At 42.1% G+C, this 16,494-nt stretch overlaps 2 protein-coding genes across 2 annotated transcripts in view; both read right to left on the reverse strand.

The window, feature by feature from the left end:
- Positions 1-3,112: 3,112 nt before the first annotated feature.
- Positions 3,113-7,640, reverse strand: LOC124291871. The gene is made up of 4 exons (XM_046728937.1): positions 7,578-7,640; positions 5,908-6,361; positions 5,624-5,863; positions 3,113-5,126 (listed from the first exon to the last, which is right to left on the reverse strand). Exons 1-4 carry the CDS (start codon positions 7,638-7,640, stop codon positions 4,915-4,917), a joined length of 969 nt encoding a protein of 322 aa, XP_046584893.1. The 3' UTR covers positions 3,113-4,914.
- Positions 6,359-16,494, reverse strand: part of LOC124291873 (DDB1- and CUL4-associated factor 12-like) — a 28,813-nt gene continuing 18,677 nt past the window's right edge. Inside the window, exons 6-9 of the mRNA XM_046728938.1 lie at positions 13,076-13,232; positions 8,483-8,628; positions 7,410-7,852; positions 6,359-7,124 (exon numbers count right to left, since the gene is read on the reverse strand). Of these exons, the coding sequence (XP_046584894.1) occupies positions 7,697-7,852; positions 8,483-8,628; positions 13,076-13,232 (459 nt within the window). The 3' untranslated portion in view covers positions 6,359-7,124; positions 7,410-7,696. The remainder of the gene's footprint in view (positions 7,125-7,409; positions 7,853-8,482; positions 8,629-13,075; positions 13,233-16,494) is intronic.

Below are 16,494 nucleotides of genomic sequence, written 5' to 3' on the forward strand. Positions count from 1 at the left end.
TGATTGACATTTCAATGTCAGTAGGGACAATTTCCTTTCTTTATTCTTATTTATCCTTTCAGGGAGATCACGTCTTATCCCGGGGATGCGTTTCTAATGGATTTCAGTATAGTCAGAATTGTACAATCAGCTCTGCTTTTAGCAGAGATGTCTTCTGGATGAACAAAAGGTTTTGTCGCTTCTATTTGCAGCACCTTGGTCACCCAAGGCCTTGACTGTTAGGCCTGCTCATGCTATGTTCTGCCTCAAAGTATGCAAGCACAATACATTTGACAGCCTTCGCCTTGAGTGTATGCCGGATTTGCCGGATTGAATAAATTGTACACGTTCAACGCAAGTCGAGCCTTTTCATGGACGGGAGCGGTGGAGTAGCAAAATGGTTAAAGCGTTCGCTCGTCACGCTGAAGACCCGGGTTCGATTCCCTACATGGGTACAATGTGTGAAGCCCATTTCTGGTGTCCTCCGGCGTTGCTGGAATATTGCTAACAGCAGCGTAAAACTAAACTCACTCGTCCTCTCTGCAGGGGGATCTACTCACACCCTGACATTTAACCACTGTCATGTCTTCTTGTTGAATACCCTGTCACGTCTTGATGTTCAACCATAAAGGCCATGTCTTCTTGTTGAACATCATGTCACGTAACTGTGATATGAGGTATTCGGTGTTTCAGATTTGTATTCCTGTTATGAAGTATTATAGCTAATATTTCTGCGCATATTAAGAATACATATGGGGATAGTGGATCACCTTGTCTGCAGACTCTTGTGATACTAAACAAATAAAAGTAAGTAATTCCCGCGGGGTAGCTATTCTTTTCGAAGATACTTTTGAATTTAAAATCTTAGACCAAATACAAGATCTCGAAAATGGCAACTTCCTCGCACTAAAACTGCAACTAACAGACGGAACTTTTACACTAATAGCAACATACGGGCCTAATACAGACTCACAATCGTTCTTTGAAAACATATTTGATATTATTAAAAAATTCGATTCTGATCACCATTCCATCTGTGGCGTCTGGAACATAATCCAAAATCGACCTAGTTAACTAAAAGATGTATATAACCGAATGCAAGAGAAAAGCTTCTAGAATCTATCGATGATTATTGATAATACATATGATCTACACACTGGCTTCTCTCCCTGGATCACCACCATATGATCTATATCAATATGGATCACATATATCTACACACTGGCTTCAATCCATGGATCACCATCACATATATGATCTACACACTGGCTTTCCTCCCTGGATCACCATCATATACTATTCACACTTTGCTAAGGATCAAAACATGGATTCAACAGAAAACTATGATGTTGGGTCAAATTTGGTTTAAATATCTAAGCTTATTGTAAGCATGGATCCTAGGTTTCAGTTTGTCATTTCATCTTGCAGAACCCATACCTGCTATTGACAGGTGTTGTGTACTTGTCAATGACTCCTTCAATGACTTGCAAAATGGTTGATTGGTGCCATGAAAACCATTTCCATGGTTACTCATGTATCAAGTGCATAAGGTTAGATTAAAGTGACTGTTTGCCTAAAGATGGGTTACCATATTATTATTTATCCAATTTCAAATTATAAATCTACGTTTAAGTAAAGTTGTGAATTTTGTGATCCTTAGCAAAGTGTGAGTAGTATATATATGATCTCCACACTGGCTTCCATCCATAGATCACCATCACATATATGATCTACACATTGGCTTCCATCCATGGATCACCATCACATATATGATCTACACACTGGCTTCCCTCCCAGGATCACCATCACATATATGATCTACACATTGGCTTCCCTCCCTGGATCACCATCACATATATGATCTACACACTGGCTTCCATCCATGGATCACCATCACATATATGATCTACACACTGGCTTCCCTCCCTGGATCACCATCACATATATGATCTACACACTGGCTTCCATCCACGGATCACCATCACATATATGATCTACACACTGGCTTCCATCCATGGATCACCATCATATATATGATCTACACACTGGCATTCCTCCCTGGATCACCATCATATATATGATCTACACACTGGCTTCCATCCATGGATCACCATCACATATATGATCTACACACTGGCATACCTCCCTGGATCACCATCATATATATGATCTACACACTGGCTTCCATCCATGGATCACCATCACATATATGATCTACACACTGGCTTCCATCCATGGATCACCATCACATATATGATCTACACACTGGCTTTCCTCCTTCAGACATCACTGACTCAGTGATAAAGTTCTGGACACAGGACTACTTAGCAGACAGTTTAATTGCCTAAGTTTCTCCTAAACTGCTGCTCTTTTGTGTCCCTGAGCTTTCATGTCTGCAGTGTCAGCAGTAGTGGGGGTCTCGATTAATTGAAATAAACGACCAAGCAATCGATTATGTTTTCTCATAATCGAACACAAACAATTCTGGAACACTTGTTTGCATTAACAATATTTTTCACAAGGTTGGTTTTGTCTGTTTCATTTCATCAACATTACAAGCTCGTTCCAAGTCAGGTTTGAATTTATCTTAAAGACTCCAGGAAATTTATGTTCCTAACATACTAGTCATCCTTTAAAGATGTTAAATTTGCACATGCATTTTGTGGAATTTGCAAAAAGACTCATAAGAACTACGTTTTTCTTTGTTTTTTGTGCAGTAACAAACATAACCAGAAAAATTTGATAAATGATGCTGACCAATCATTTTCGATGCTTGATCCGTTGTAATGAACAAATCATCAATTATGAGATTTTATCCAATTCCCAACACTAGTCAGCAGTCATATGCTCCTCAAGGTGGGTTGTCCCAGATGGCGCACGTAAAGAAATCGAATTTCTACTGCCATCTTGGAAATGGTCAAAGTTATAGAATGATAGGGTGACTATAGTGACTTTCTAAAACGTATTCAAAGTGTCATATATATCTTTCTGTGTCTATCTACAAAGTACTCCAATCAACTGTAGGATTTGTTTCACATGTGCTGGAATATCAGGAAACATACAAATGGGGATGTGTATATTTTACAAGAATCCACACATCACTAACTAACAAATCAAAACAATGAGTCATTGATATCAACAAAACATTTATTAAATGGGTCATTTGACATAATATTTCAACAAGTGACATTAACATCAGCTCATATAAAATTAAAGAAGTAGGTGTGGACTGGAGACACAGTGACTGATAAAGGAAGAACTGTTATGGATGTCAACTTCTGTAATATGAGGAAAACAGCTTTTCCAACTACATTGTTACTCCTTGAGGCTTGAGCTGAATCATTTACCTGATGAACTTATAAAATCATACTCCGAAAAGTTGTCTTCCTCATATTAGACAATTGACATCCATACAATTTACCCCTTTATGTGAATCACTTCTAAATGCTATTAAAATAATTTAACAGTGACTGATGATGCAACAATGGACCCTGTTCTCCAACCTCACTCAGCCCTGCTCCACATACATGGACATGACAGCCCTGCCCTAAACTTACTGACATTCTTTGTACAACACCTCCATGCATACACATCAGGATTGCAGCTCAATACAAATATTCCACCAGTGCTGGTATTGTATCCACTGCTTCCTCCTTCCCCTTAAACCTGTTAAAATTCCAAAATTCAAAATCTAAATGTACATTCCTAAAACCCAACCTTCTCAGGCTGCTCCCTCTCTATCCCTAACTTTATTTTTCCAAGCAGAAATGGCATTATGTTGGGAAGCACAAATGAAATCTTAAATACATCATCATCATCATCATCATCATCATCATCATCATCATCATCATCATCAGGTACTGTGACCAATACTCACCACCTCCTAGGCAGTGTTCTAGTAACAGAGATCAACAGGGACCATACACGCAACAAGGCAACAGAAACTAACTGCACCACAAAAAATGACACACAAGATAAAATGCAAACATATTCAAACCAAATTCCAATGGGAACCTAAACAGCTGTGTGATATACAGAAACAATGTGTATAGACAAATCACTGATCTCAGTATTCAGCATAAACTAACTATATGGCAGGAGTCATTTCTCACCAAAAGGCCAACAAAACGTTTCATATACTTTGAGATACATGCTTCAGTCAGCTTGGGTTTAATTACTCTCTAAAAACTCCTCAGAGAAGCATGGGTATGATATGATCCATGTACAGATGAACCAGTTATGCATTGTGTTACAAACAAAACGTAAGGGATAACTTTTCTACAATATCAATTCTGTTATGTGGTATATCTGTGTAACAGTGCCAACATAGTAGAGTACACAAAGCTGATCAAACCAGCCCCCTTGTAGAGTAGGTGGTAGGAACCCATCAGCAGTTTCTGGTACAGGCCCCCACTCGGGTCAGAAATCGATACTATATGTATTATATAGTAGGGGTGTAGTCATCAACACCCCTACCTATAATACATATTGAATATTTGCTACTACCGATAAGATAGGCACTATCGGTTTAGTATCAACACCCCCTACTATATAATATATAGTAGGGGGTGTTGATACTAAACCGGGGCCTAGTTTATCGATTTTCTGACCCGCAGTGGGGGCCTGTGGTTTCTGGTGGGAGACGAGTGACAGGGAGATTGGAGATGCAATCTTGTCACTTGATCATTCATGGCTATCATTCATCCAAATACTGCATAGAATGGCTTGTTACACCAGCTGGACATGGTTCTCCAGGCCATTTGTTATATATACAGCAATGAGGAGAAATATACATCTGTGCTATACAATGCCCTTTTTATTCAATGGATATTTACACCTTGGAAAGATGAAGAGAAGAGTATGTTTGTACAAATGAGATGAAGATGAATAATGATCTGAACAGGAATGGAGTGACTTGATGAGTGTGTGAGAACATTATTTCAGCAATACTCCAGATAGATGACACTGAAGCCAGCAATACTCCGGCCTGTCCAGACAGTGAACAGTGAAGCCAGCAATACTCCAGCCTGTCCAGACAGTGAGGACTGAAGCCAGCAATACTCCAGCCTGTCCAGACAGTGAACACTGAAGCCAGCAATACTCCAGCCTGTCCAGACAGTGAACACTGATGCCAGCAATACTCCAGCCTGTCCAGACAGTGAACACTGAAGCCAGTCCATACTCCAGCAATATGTCCAGACAGTGAACACTGAAGCCAGCAATACTCCAGCCTGTCCAGACAGTGATACACTGATGCCAGCAATCCAGCCTCCAGACAGCCTGTCCAGACAGTGATCACTGATGCCAGCAGTACTCCAGCCTGTCCAGACAGTGAACACTGATGCCAGCAATACTGAAGCCCAGCCTGTCCAGACAGTGAACACTGAGCGCCAGCAATACTACAGCCTGTCAGACAGACAGTGAACACTGATGCCAGCAATACTCCAGCCTGTCCAGACAGTGAACACTGAAGCCAGCAATACTCCAGCCTGTCCAGACAGCCTGTCCAGAGTGAACACTGATGCCAGCAATACTGCAGCCTGTCCAGACAGTGAACACTGATGCCAACAATACTCCAGCCTGTCCAGACAGTGAACACTGATGCCTGATACTCCAGCCTGTCCAGACAGTGCCATACTCCAGCCTGTCCAGACAGTGAACACTGAAGCCAGCAATACTCCAGCCTGTCCAGACAGTGAACACTGAAGCCAGCAATACTCCAGCCTGTCCAGACAGCGAACACTGATGCCAACAATACTGCAGCCTGTCCAGACAGTGAACACTGAAGCCAGCAATACTCCAGCCTGTCCAGACAGTGAACACTGAAGCCAGCAATACTCCAGCCTGTCCAGACAGTGAACACTGAAGCCAGCAATACTCCAGCCTGTCCAGACAGCCAACAAACACTGAAGCCAGCAATACTCCAGCCTGTCCAGACAGTGAACACTGAAGCCAGCAATACTCCAGCCTGTCCAGACAGTGAACACTGATGCCAGCAATACTCCAGCCTGTCCAGACAGTGAACACTGATGCCAGCAATACTCCAGCCTGTCCAGACAGTGAACACTGAAGCCAGCAATACTCCAGCCTGTCCAGACAGTGAACACTGATGCCAGCAATACTCCAGCCTGTCCAGACAGTGAGGACTGATGCCAGCAATACTGCAGCCTGTCCAGACAGTGAACACTGAAGCCAGCAATAGTCCAGCCTGTCCAGACAGTGAGGACTGATGCCAGCAATACTGCAGCCTGTCCAGACAGTGAACACTGATGCCAGCAATACTTTGGACAGATGACACTAATGCCAGACAGGGGACACTGATTTGTTCAACACTGCAGCCTATCCAGACAATGGACACAGATACAGTCAGTGAACAATGATTCTAGCAACACTGCAGCCTATCCCAATAGTGGACAAAGGTTTCAGAGAGCTAACACAAATTCCAGCCTGCAGATTCATTTCTAACTATGGACTAAATGCCACTTAAAGAAGATATGGACAAAAAGTTTGGCTTCATATACCTTACCTAGGAAACAAACCCTAGTGTTGTGTATAAAGAGTGCACACACAAGACCTCCCTGAATATCCCTTATGAAAGGCATGTCTGTGTAACTCACCACATTGTTTCAGAAAACAATATATAACAAGACATATGACAAACAAAATATGCTAATCCCTTCTTCATGCATGCAAGCCATTGTAAGGAACATTAGCATCACATGCCTGAATGCAATACTCCTATGTGAATGGCTTGTCACCTTCTTTTAAACCTATACAGGTAAGTCTTTTAACTTCTTCCACATACATTGTTTCTATACCAAGCCCACAGACAAATCTGCTCTTGTCTCATAAAACAAAAGTTAATTTGTTACATGTGTCTTCTGTCAGTGCCTTACAATCATAATACAGTATGCATGGATGAAGTCTTTGTAACTACTACAAGTGTGGTCTCTCATGTAAAAGACAATTTACCTCTTACAATTCTGAACATTTGCTCAATAACACATGCAGTTCCTACAGTCTTATAAAGACAAGGACGAAACCCCATCACAAGAGTTATCATGGTACACCTTGCTGATATATACCATGATGATAAACACTATGCTGCTACAACATGTTGATACACCATGCACACAGAGTTATACCTACACACACCATGCACACAGAGGAATACCATGCACAGAGTTATACTACACACACCATGCACACAGAGTTATACCTACACAAACCATGCACAGAGGGGGAATGCCTACACACACCATGCACACACACACCATGCACACAGAGGAATATCTACACACCATGCACACAGAGGGGAATACCTACACACACCACACACATGCCTACCACACACCATGCACACAGGGAATACCTACACACACCATGCACACAGAGTTATACCTACACACACCATGCACACAGAGTTATACCTACACACACCATGCACACAGAGGAATACCTACACACACCATGCACACAGGGGAATGCCTACACACACCATGCACACAGAGGTATACCTACACACCATGCACACAGAGCCATGACCTAGAGCTGTTCCATATAGTGTCCACTGTCCTCAGTCCTACACACAGACATACTAATGCCATGACACAGAGCTGTTCCAAATAGTGTCCATTGTCCTCAGTCCTACAAACAGACATAGTTCTCCATGAAACACAGATGATCTACCAAATATTTCTGTTCCCAGGTTCAGTCGTCAGTACCACAGTCCAGCATAGTTACCCCATGACACTGACGACAGAGGTCCCCCTGCGGCAAACAAACGTGTGCCACTTGAGTCATAAGCATGGGTATACACTGCATTTGGGAAGCCTGGGTTCGACAAAAAGAAGCGGTCATCCTCTTCTGGTTTCTGAAACAGTCAAGGATCTTGTTATTTCTCACAGAATCAATTAATAGATATTTGGTCAATTTGAACAGAACACATTAACTATTTAATCTCAAATATTAAATGAAGGATGAACTGGCGATCACATTACATCTTTTTATTTTTGTATACTTTTAGTAACATTAAAATCATGGGATGTCTGTTTGGACCTGTTAACTATGTGTTGTGTGAGGATGTGTGAAGGTCTGTGAGCTCTGTGTTGTTTGGAGGCCTGTTATAGGTGTTTAGTTGGAAGACCTGTCAACTGTTAGCTACGTAAAGGTCTGTTAACTGTGTGTTAAGCAAAGGCCTATTAGCTGTGTGAAGGCCTGTTAGCTCTGTGAAGGCCTGTTAGCTGTGTGAAGGCCTGCTGGCTATGTGAAGGCCTGTTAGCTGTGAGAAGGCCTGTTGGCTGTGAAGGCCTGTTGGCTATGTGAAGGTCTGTTAGCTCTGTGAAGGCCTGTTAGCAGTGTGTTATGCAAAGGCCTGCCAAGTGTGTTTTGTGTGAAGACCTGTCAGTTGTGTTGGTTGAAGGGGTTTCATAATGTCTGCTGTGCAAGTCTGTTAGAAATGTGTTGTGTGACAACCTGTTAACAGTCTTTCAAACAGACTCACCAGCCAGCCGGAGCCCACACTCAGGTAACAGGCATGGCCACAGTTGTGCTGGATGTACTTGCATGCCCGTAGATCATAGAATAGGACCATACCATACCCTGTGCCTATGGTCAAAATGTCCTCATTGAAACTGACAGATCGAATACCTACAACATAACATCAACATTCAATGTAAAGTAACACTACCGCTTTGTGAACCACATTATCTACAGTATTCTCAAAAATTGTCCATTGTCCTCGGTCCTACAAACAGACAGAGTTATGCCATGACATTTGTTTCAGCAAATATCTAATACATGTATTGAAAGTATAGAAGTTTTACTTAAATGAGTATGTTGAGATATGATTCTCTTACAATCTACAGTCCGTTTGAGTCAGAAACGGACCGATGAATTGCAAATTTTTTCATTGTACAAAATTGCCACAGAAATATAAGTAGTACACATGTTTATCATTTACTAATACCCAACAGCTTTCTTATATTTAAAAATTTTCCGGACTCCACCAAAAAAGTTGTTTATGAAACTAACATCATTGAAAACGCAAAAGTTGTTATCTGTCGCGGCGGGGTGAAACCGCCGAAACGGAACAGCCACTATCTTGTTGTGCACGGGATACACATGCCTGATGAAAAATGAAGTTGAATGCTGACGTGAAACAGTTGATGATTAAAGTGCACGATTTTTTACGTGCTGAAGCCGAAAGGGGCAAACCATTTTATGCCATTAATAAATTCCGTAAGCGGGCAGCAAAAGCTTTAGGAGTATCAGCAAGGGTACTGACAAATGTTCTGGAACACAAACATTGTGAGGGTGATGCGAAGCAGGTAGGGGTCGTGTCAAAATCACACAAATGAAAACATTTGAACAACTTTCAAAAGAACCTTGTAAGGCAGTCTATCAACAAGCTCTATTCTGAAAACAAATACATGTCGCTGAAAATTTTAAAAAAGCATTTGAAGCAAGAACACAACCTCAGAGTTTCAAAGTACACACTCTGGCGACTCTTATACTCTTTCGGGTATCGTTATAAGAAAATTTCGGGGGAGAATAGGTCAGTACTCTGTGACCGCCCGTTCGTTCGCTTGAGAAATAATTTTTCAGGGTTATAAAGAAGAAGCGCAAGGAATGGTTCGAGCCAGTGTACTTGGACGAGACCTGGGTCAATGCCTCGCACACTGCCAGCAGTCAGTGGGTACCCGATGGGGGTGATAAGGGGTCACGTAGAAAGCTGCCTCTAGGGAAAGGAGAGAGACTAATCATTCTCCATGCTGGTTGCTCCAGCAAAGGCTTTCTCCCAGGCTGCGACTTGGTATTCAGGGCAAAGTCCACAGAAAACAGAGACTACCATTCCGAGATGAATGGTGCGGTTTTCCTCAATTGGGTTACAAACAAGTTGGTACCAGCTCTACCAGAGAAGTCTTTTATCGTAATGGACAATGCCCCATACCACAGCGTGCAGGACCCCGACAGTAAAGCCCCGACATTGAAAAGTCGAAAAGGTGATATGATATCATGGCTCAACAAATTTCAGATCGCACGGCCTTCAAAGGCAATGAAGCCTCAGCTATATGAGATCATAAAAACCCACAAAGGTGAACCTTTCTACAAAGTTGACAGTTACATAAAAAGTAAGGGTCACGATATTCTGCGACTTCCACCCTATCACTGTGACCTTAACCCCATTGAAATGATATGGGGTATTGTCAAAGGAGATGTTGCCAGATCAAACACAACTTTTAGATTACGTGACGTAGAGGTTTTGGTTAAGGAATCCCTTAACAAAATCACGACTAAAACTTGGCAAAACTGTGTCAACAACGTAGCTAACGTCATTGAACAAGGTTACTGGTCTCGGGATGGCTTACAACAGGCAACTGTGGCACCACTTGTCATCCCTTTAAGTCGTGACTATGACACTACGACGGACGAGGAACCGACAGGTCTCCCAGAATAGATTTTGAGATGTCCCCCCGCCATGACTGGCGGTTCCGTTTCTGCGGTTTCACCCCGCCGCGACAGATAACAACTTTTGTGTTTTCAATGATGATAGTTTCTTAAACAACTTTTTTGGTGGAGTCCGGAAAATTTTAACATATAAGAAAGCTGTTGGGTATTAGTAAATGATAAACATGTGTACTATTTATATTTCTGTGGCAATTTTGTACAATGAAAACATTTGCAATTCATCGGTCCGTTTCTGACTCAAACGGACTGTAAGTGTCTTTTCAGTATTTTGTGAGACCTCCTTGCCCTGCATTGCATGACTGATTGCACCTAGGTACACTACTGATCAAAGTTTGTAGGAAATCGTGAGACAGCGTATTCCAATATTGACCACTTCTTTCTTCATATCCTCAATATTTCTAAGTCCTTTTTGGTTTATTCTGTCCTTCATTAGTCCCCACACATTCTCAATAGGGTTAAGATCTGGGCTGTAGCAGGGCCAGTCTAAAACTTGAACATTTTCGTCTGAGAACCACTGTTTTGTGTAGCCCGCGGTGTGTTTTGGGTCATTATCATGCTGGGAAATCCAATTATCTTCATACAGTGTTCGGGCCATTGGAAGGAGGAGATCATTTAAAATGTCAACATATCCTTCCTTTGTCAAATTTCCAGTGAAAATCCACAACAGCGTCACTCCACGTGATGATATCCCACCCCACATGTGAAATTTCGGGGTATGTTTTGGCAGTTGGTAAATAGGTTTCAGGGTATCTTTTGTCCACATTTTCAGACAGCTAGGCTGAACTTTCATCAGAAAAGAAAACATTATCCCAATCTTGATTTTTGTGAGCCATACACCAGTTTAAACGTCTTTATTGTTGTGCATCTTTCATCAATGGTGAAGGAATTACGTGCTTTTTCACCCAGTTAAGTCTTTGTAATTCTTGTCTAAGGGTTTCATTACATACCTGAGGACTTCCTCTATTAATCATCTCATTTCTGATATTCTCAACAATTCTAACATTTCCCCTACTCACAATCTGACCAAGTCGCCGGCGATCCGTAGTACTGAACTTCCTTAGCCTCCCTGCCCCGTCTTGTGCTCAACCCCAATTACTGACTGAATATTCTTCAAAGTTTTGTATACTGTAGACAGAGGATTGTCATGTCTACCAGCTAACTCTTTTGCATTAGTCACACCCCTTTCAAAATCATCTAGAACCTGCTTTCTTTTCTCTTCCGCTGTCAAATCTGCCACGTCAACAAAGGAAGCCGTCTGCTACACCAGGGGAGATAACTCGTGATGTAGTAAGGCTCATTCTTCAGCCTACAAGAGTTGCCTCCCAGTACCTTACTACATAATGTAACACCTATTTAAAAATACTATTATCAGTATTAGGAAACTAATATTTTCTCACTCTATTCCGGGAATACTATATACTCCAGGCTAGTACACATGGCAAACATTACTAAGGGCGTAACTTCATTCACAAAAGAAATGGTAAATTCCTAAGAGACGTTATTTGGCTGAGAATTAGCCTTTTCATTTTTTTATTACAGACACACACAATTTCACCTCTGCATGGACCGTCTGACAATATCTTACCTCTGTATGAACTGGCTGACAATGTCTCATCGCTATTTTAAATGTATGATAATATCTCATCGGTTTTTTAACTATGTCTGAAATCTCACCTCTGTATACATGAACTATGCCAACATCTCACCAGTATGAACCATGACATCTCACCTCTATGAACTATGACAACATGTCACCTGTATGAACTATGACATCTCACCTGTATGAACTATGACATCTTACCTGTATGAACTATGACAACATCTCACCTCTATGAACTATGACATCTCACCTCTATAAACTATGACATCTTACCTGTATGAACTATGACAACATCTCACCTGTATGAACTTTGACAACATCTCACCTGTATGAACTATGACAACAGCTGACCTCTGTATGAACTATGACAACATATCACCCCTGAATGAACTATGACATCTCACCCATATGTACTATGACAATATCTCACCTCTGTATGAACTATGCCAACATCTCACCTGTATGAACTATGGCAACATCTCACCTGTATGAACTATGACAACATCTCACCTCTGTATGAACCATGACAACATCTCACCTCTGTATGAACCATGACCACAAATCACCTCTGTATTAACTGACAACTCACCTCTGTATGAACTATGCCAACATCTCACCTCTGTATGAACTATGACAACATCTCACCTGTATGAACTATGACATTTCACCTGTATCAACCATGACAATATCTCACCTCTGTATTAACTATGCCAACATCTCACCTACATGAACTATGACAACATCTCACCTGTATGAACTATGACAACATCTCACCTCTGTATGAACCATGACAACATATCACCTCTGTATGAACTATGACAACATCTCACCTCTGTATGAACTATGACACCATCTCACCTCTGTATGAACTATGACACCATCTCACCTCTGTATGAACTATGACAACATCTCACCTCTGTATGAACTATGACACCATCTCACCTCTGTATGAACTATGACAACATCTCACCTCTGTATGAACTATGACAACATCTCACCTCTGTATGAACTATGACAACATCTCACCTCTGCCTGGATGTTTGGATATGGGTGTGATGTTGCAGTCACTGCGGGGATCCACCAGCAGCACGGAGGAGTGGCAGCCCACAGCATACAGCACCTTCTTCTGGTTGACACACAAACATACGCTTTCTGTGATGTCCAGTAAGTTCTTGCTTGGCATCTTCAAAATAAGCATGTCAAAACTGTCAGCCACAGAAGGTCATCAGTCTGCATGCATGTGATACAGAAATAAATTGACAGAGAGTACTACTAAGTACTGATCATTACTATAACCAGGATAATAGGAATGTGTGTATATCTGAAGACCTCAACATGATAGGAAATCCTGTTCACAAAAAATAGATGCCTTTCTCTAGAGTGTGGGTTTGAAGAAATGATCATCATTCAGGTATGCCAAGGATAAATAACAACAAAGTGTGTGACAGAGAAATGTACATAGCCTAATATCAGATGGAAATCCCAGGATAATATCAGATGGAAATACCTGAATACCTGATATTGTGCAGTCATAGCATTCAGATATTAGTGACTGGCACATTTAGACTTCTGGCACGACATATTTAGACATAAGGCATGACACATTTAGACTTCTGGCACAACATATTCAGACTTCTGGCATGACATATTTGGACATCAGGTATGACATATTTAGACATCAATGCCTGACACTTTTAGACATCAGGTATTCATACATTTAGACATTAGGGATACCAACCCACACTTATGTGAAAACCTCAAATCTAACAAACCATGAATATGACTGACAAGTACATCAAAGGAAATGGTCACAGCATCTTACGACCTTCCCCTTATCTGAACGGGTAAATTGTGGGATGCTGAAAAGTTAGCAAAAGAATCCATTATCTGTGTAACAGTGGCAACAAGATACTGGTCATGTGAAAGACTTCAGCAAGAGTCCCAGCTGTAGTTGTCACCATCAGCAAGGACACAAGCAATTTGTGACGTGATCATGCTGTATTGCGACTACAATTATTATAAGATGACCTGACATTTGCTTGTAATTCCCTGTACTGTTATGTAGTATGTGCAGCACATGCTTGTCACTCCCTGTACTGTGTATGTGCAGTATGTGCGTATGTGCTATGTATGTGCACATGCTTACTTGTCAGCTATGTAGTATGTGCAGCACATGCTTGTCACTCCTGTATGTTACATGCAGTATGTAGTATGTGCAGCCGCATGCTTGTCACTCCCTGTACTGTTATGTAGTATGTGCAGCATGCGCCAGTTATGCTATGTGCAGCACATGCTTGTCACTCCTGTGTACAGCTATGTAGTATGTGCAGCATGCTTGTCACTAGTATGTAGTATGCACATACTTGTACTCCCTGTACTGCTTGTCCTATGTAGTATGTGCAGCACATGCTTGTCACTCCCTGTACTGCTATGTAGTATGTGCAGCACATGCTTGTCACTCCATGTATTACTATGTGCAGCACATGTGCTTGTCATTCCCTGTACAGTACAGCCATGTAGTGTGTGCAGCACATGCTTGTCACTCCTGTACAGTATGTGTGCATGTGCAGCACGTACTTGTCACTCCCTGTACTGCTATGTAGTATGTGCAGCACATGCTTGTCACTCCCCTGTACAGTTAGATGTAGTATGTGCAGCACATGCTTGTCACTGCAGCACATGCTTGTCACTCCTGTACAGCTATGTAGTATACTTGTCACTCACTGTACTGTTATGTAGTATGTGCAGCACATGCTTGTCCTCCCTGTACAGCTATGTAGTATGTGCAGCACATGCACTCCTGTACAGCTATGTAGTATGTGCAGCACATACTTGTCACTCCCTGTACAGCTATGTAGTATGTGTTATGCTATGTGGTATGTGCAGCACATGCTTGTCACTCCCTGTACTGTTATGTAGTATGTGCAGCACATGCTTGTCACTCCCTGTACAGCTATGTAGTATGTGCAGCACATGCTTGTCACTCCCTGTACAGCAGCTATGCAGCACATGCTTGTCACTCCTGTACAGCTATGTAGTATGTGCAGCGTACTTGTCACTCCCTGTACAGCTATGTAGTATGTGCAGCACATGCTTGTCACTCCCTGTACAGCTATGTGTATACGTACTTGTCACCTCCTGTACACTATGTAGTATGTGCAGCACATGCTTGTCACTCCCTGTACAGCTATGTAGTATGTGCAGCATGCTTGTCACTCCTGTACAGCTATGTAGTATGTGCAGCACATGCTTGTCACTCCCTGTACAGCTATGTAGTATGTGCAGCACATGCTTGTCACTCCTGTACTGCTATGTAGTATGTGCAGCACATGCTTGTCACTCCCTGTACAGCTATGTAGTATGTGCAGCACATGCTTGTCACTCCCTGTACAGCTATGTAGTATGTGCAGCACATGCTTGTCACTCCCTGTACAGCTATGTAGTATGTGCAGCACATGCTTGTCACTCCCTGTACAGCTATGTAGTATGTGCAGCACATGCTTGTCACTCCTGTCCCTGTACAGCTATGTAGTATGTGCAGCACATGTCACTCCCCTGTACAGCTATGTGTATGTGCAGCATGCTTGTCACTCACTGTGTCAGCTATGTGTATGTGCAGCTATGCTTGTCCATGTATTGTTCATGCGTGGTATGTGCGTGCTTGTCATTCCCTGTACAGCTATGTAGTATGTGCAGCGCGTGCTTGTCACTCCTGTACAGCTATGTAGTATGTGCAGCACATGCATCACTTCCTGTACTGCTATGTAGTATGTGCAGCACATGCTTGTCACTCCTGTACTGTTATGTAGTATGTGCAGCACATGCTTGTCACTCTCCCTGTACAGCTATTGTATGTGCAGCACATGCTTGTCACTCCTGTACAGCTATGTAGTATGTGCAGCCGCATTACTTGTCACTCACTGTACTGTTATGTAGTATGTGCAGCACATGCTTGTCCTCCATGTATTGTTATGTAGTATGTGCAGCCGCGTACTTGTGCAGTACAGCTATGTATGTGCATGTGCTGCGTGTGTCCTCCTGTACAGCTATGTAGTATGTGCAGCACATGCTTGTCACTCCCTGTACAGCTATGTAGTATGTGCAGCACATGCTTGTCACTCCCTGTACTGCTATGTAGTATGTGCAGCACATGCTTGTCACTCCCTGTACAGCTATGTAGTATGTGCAGCACATGCTTGTCACTCCCTGTCTGCTATGTGGTATGTGCAGCTATGTCACTCCTGTACAGCTATGTAGTATGTGCAGCACGTTTGCTTTTGCACCTACTATTGTGCCCCCTCCTTCTAAGTTGTCAACACATAACAACAAGCTTTCATAAACAACTTTTCCAGTGATAGGTATAAAATTAACAAACTCCAGATATTGTTGGGTACAAGGTATTCATTGCAATGTATTATGTTGACATTTAATAGACTAGTCCCAAT

The sequence above is a fragment of the Haliotis rubra genome, unplaced genomic scaffold (genome assembly GCF_003918875.1).
Source record: "Haliotis rubra isolate DU_JTF1 unplaced genomic scaffold, ASM391887v1 Scf50, whole genome shotgun sequence".
NCBI classification, from domain to species: Eukaryota; Metazoa; Mollusca; class Gastropoda; order Lepetellida; family Haliotidae; genus Haliotis; species Haliotis rubra.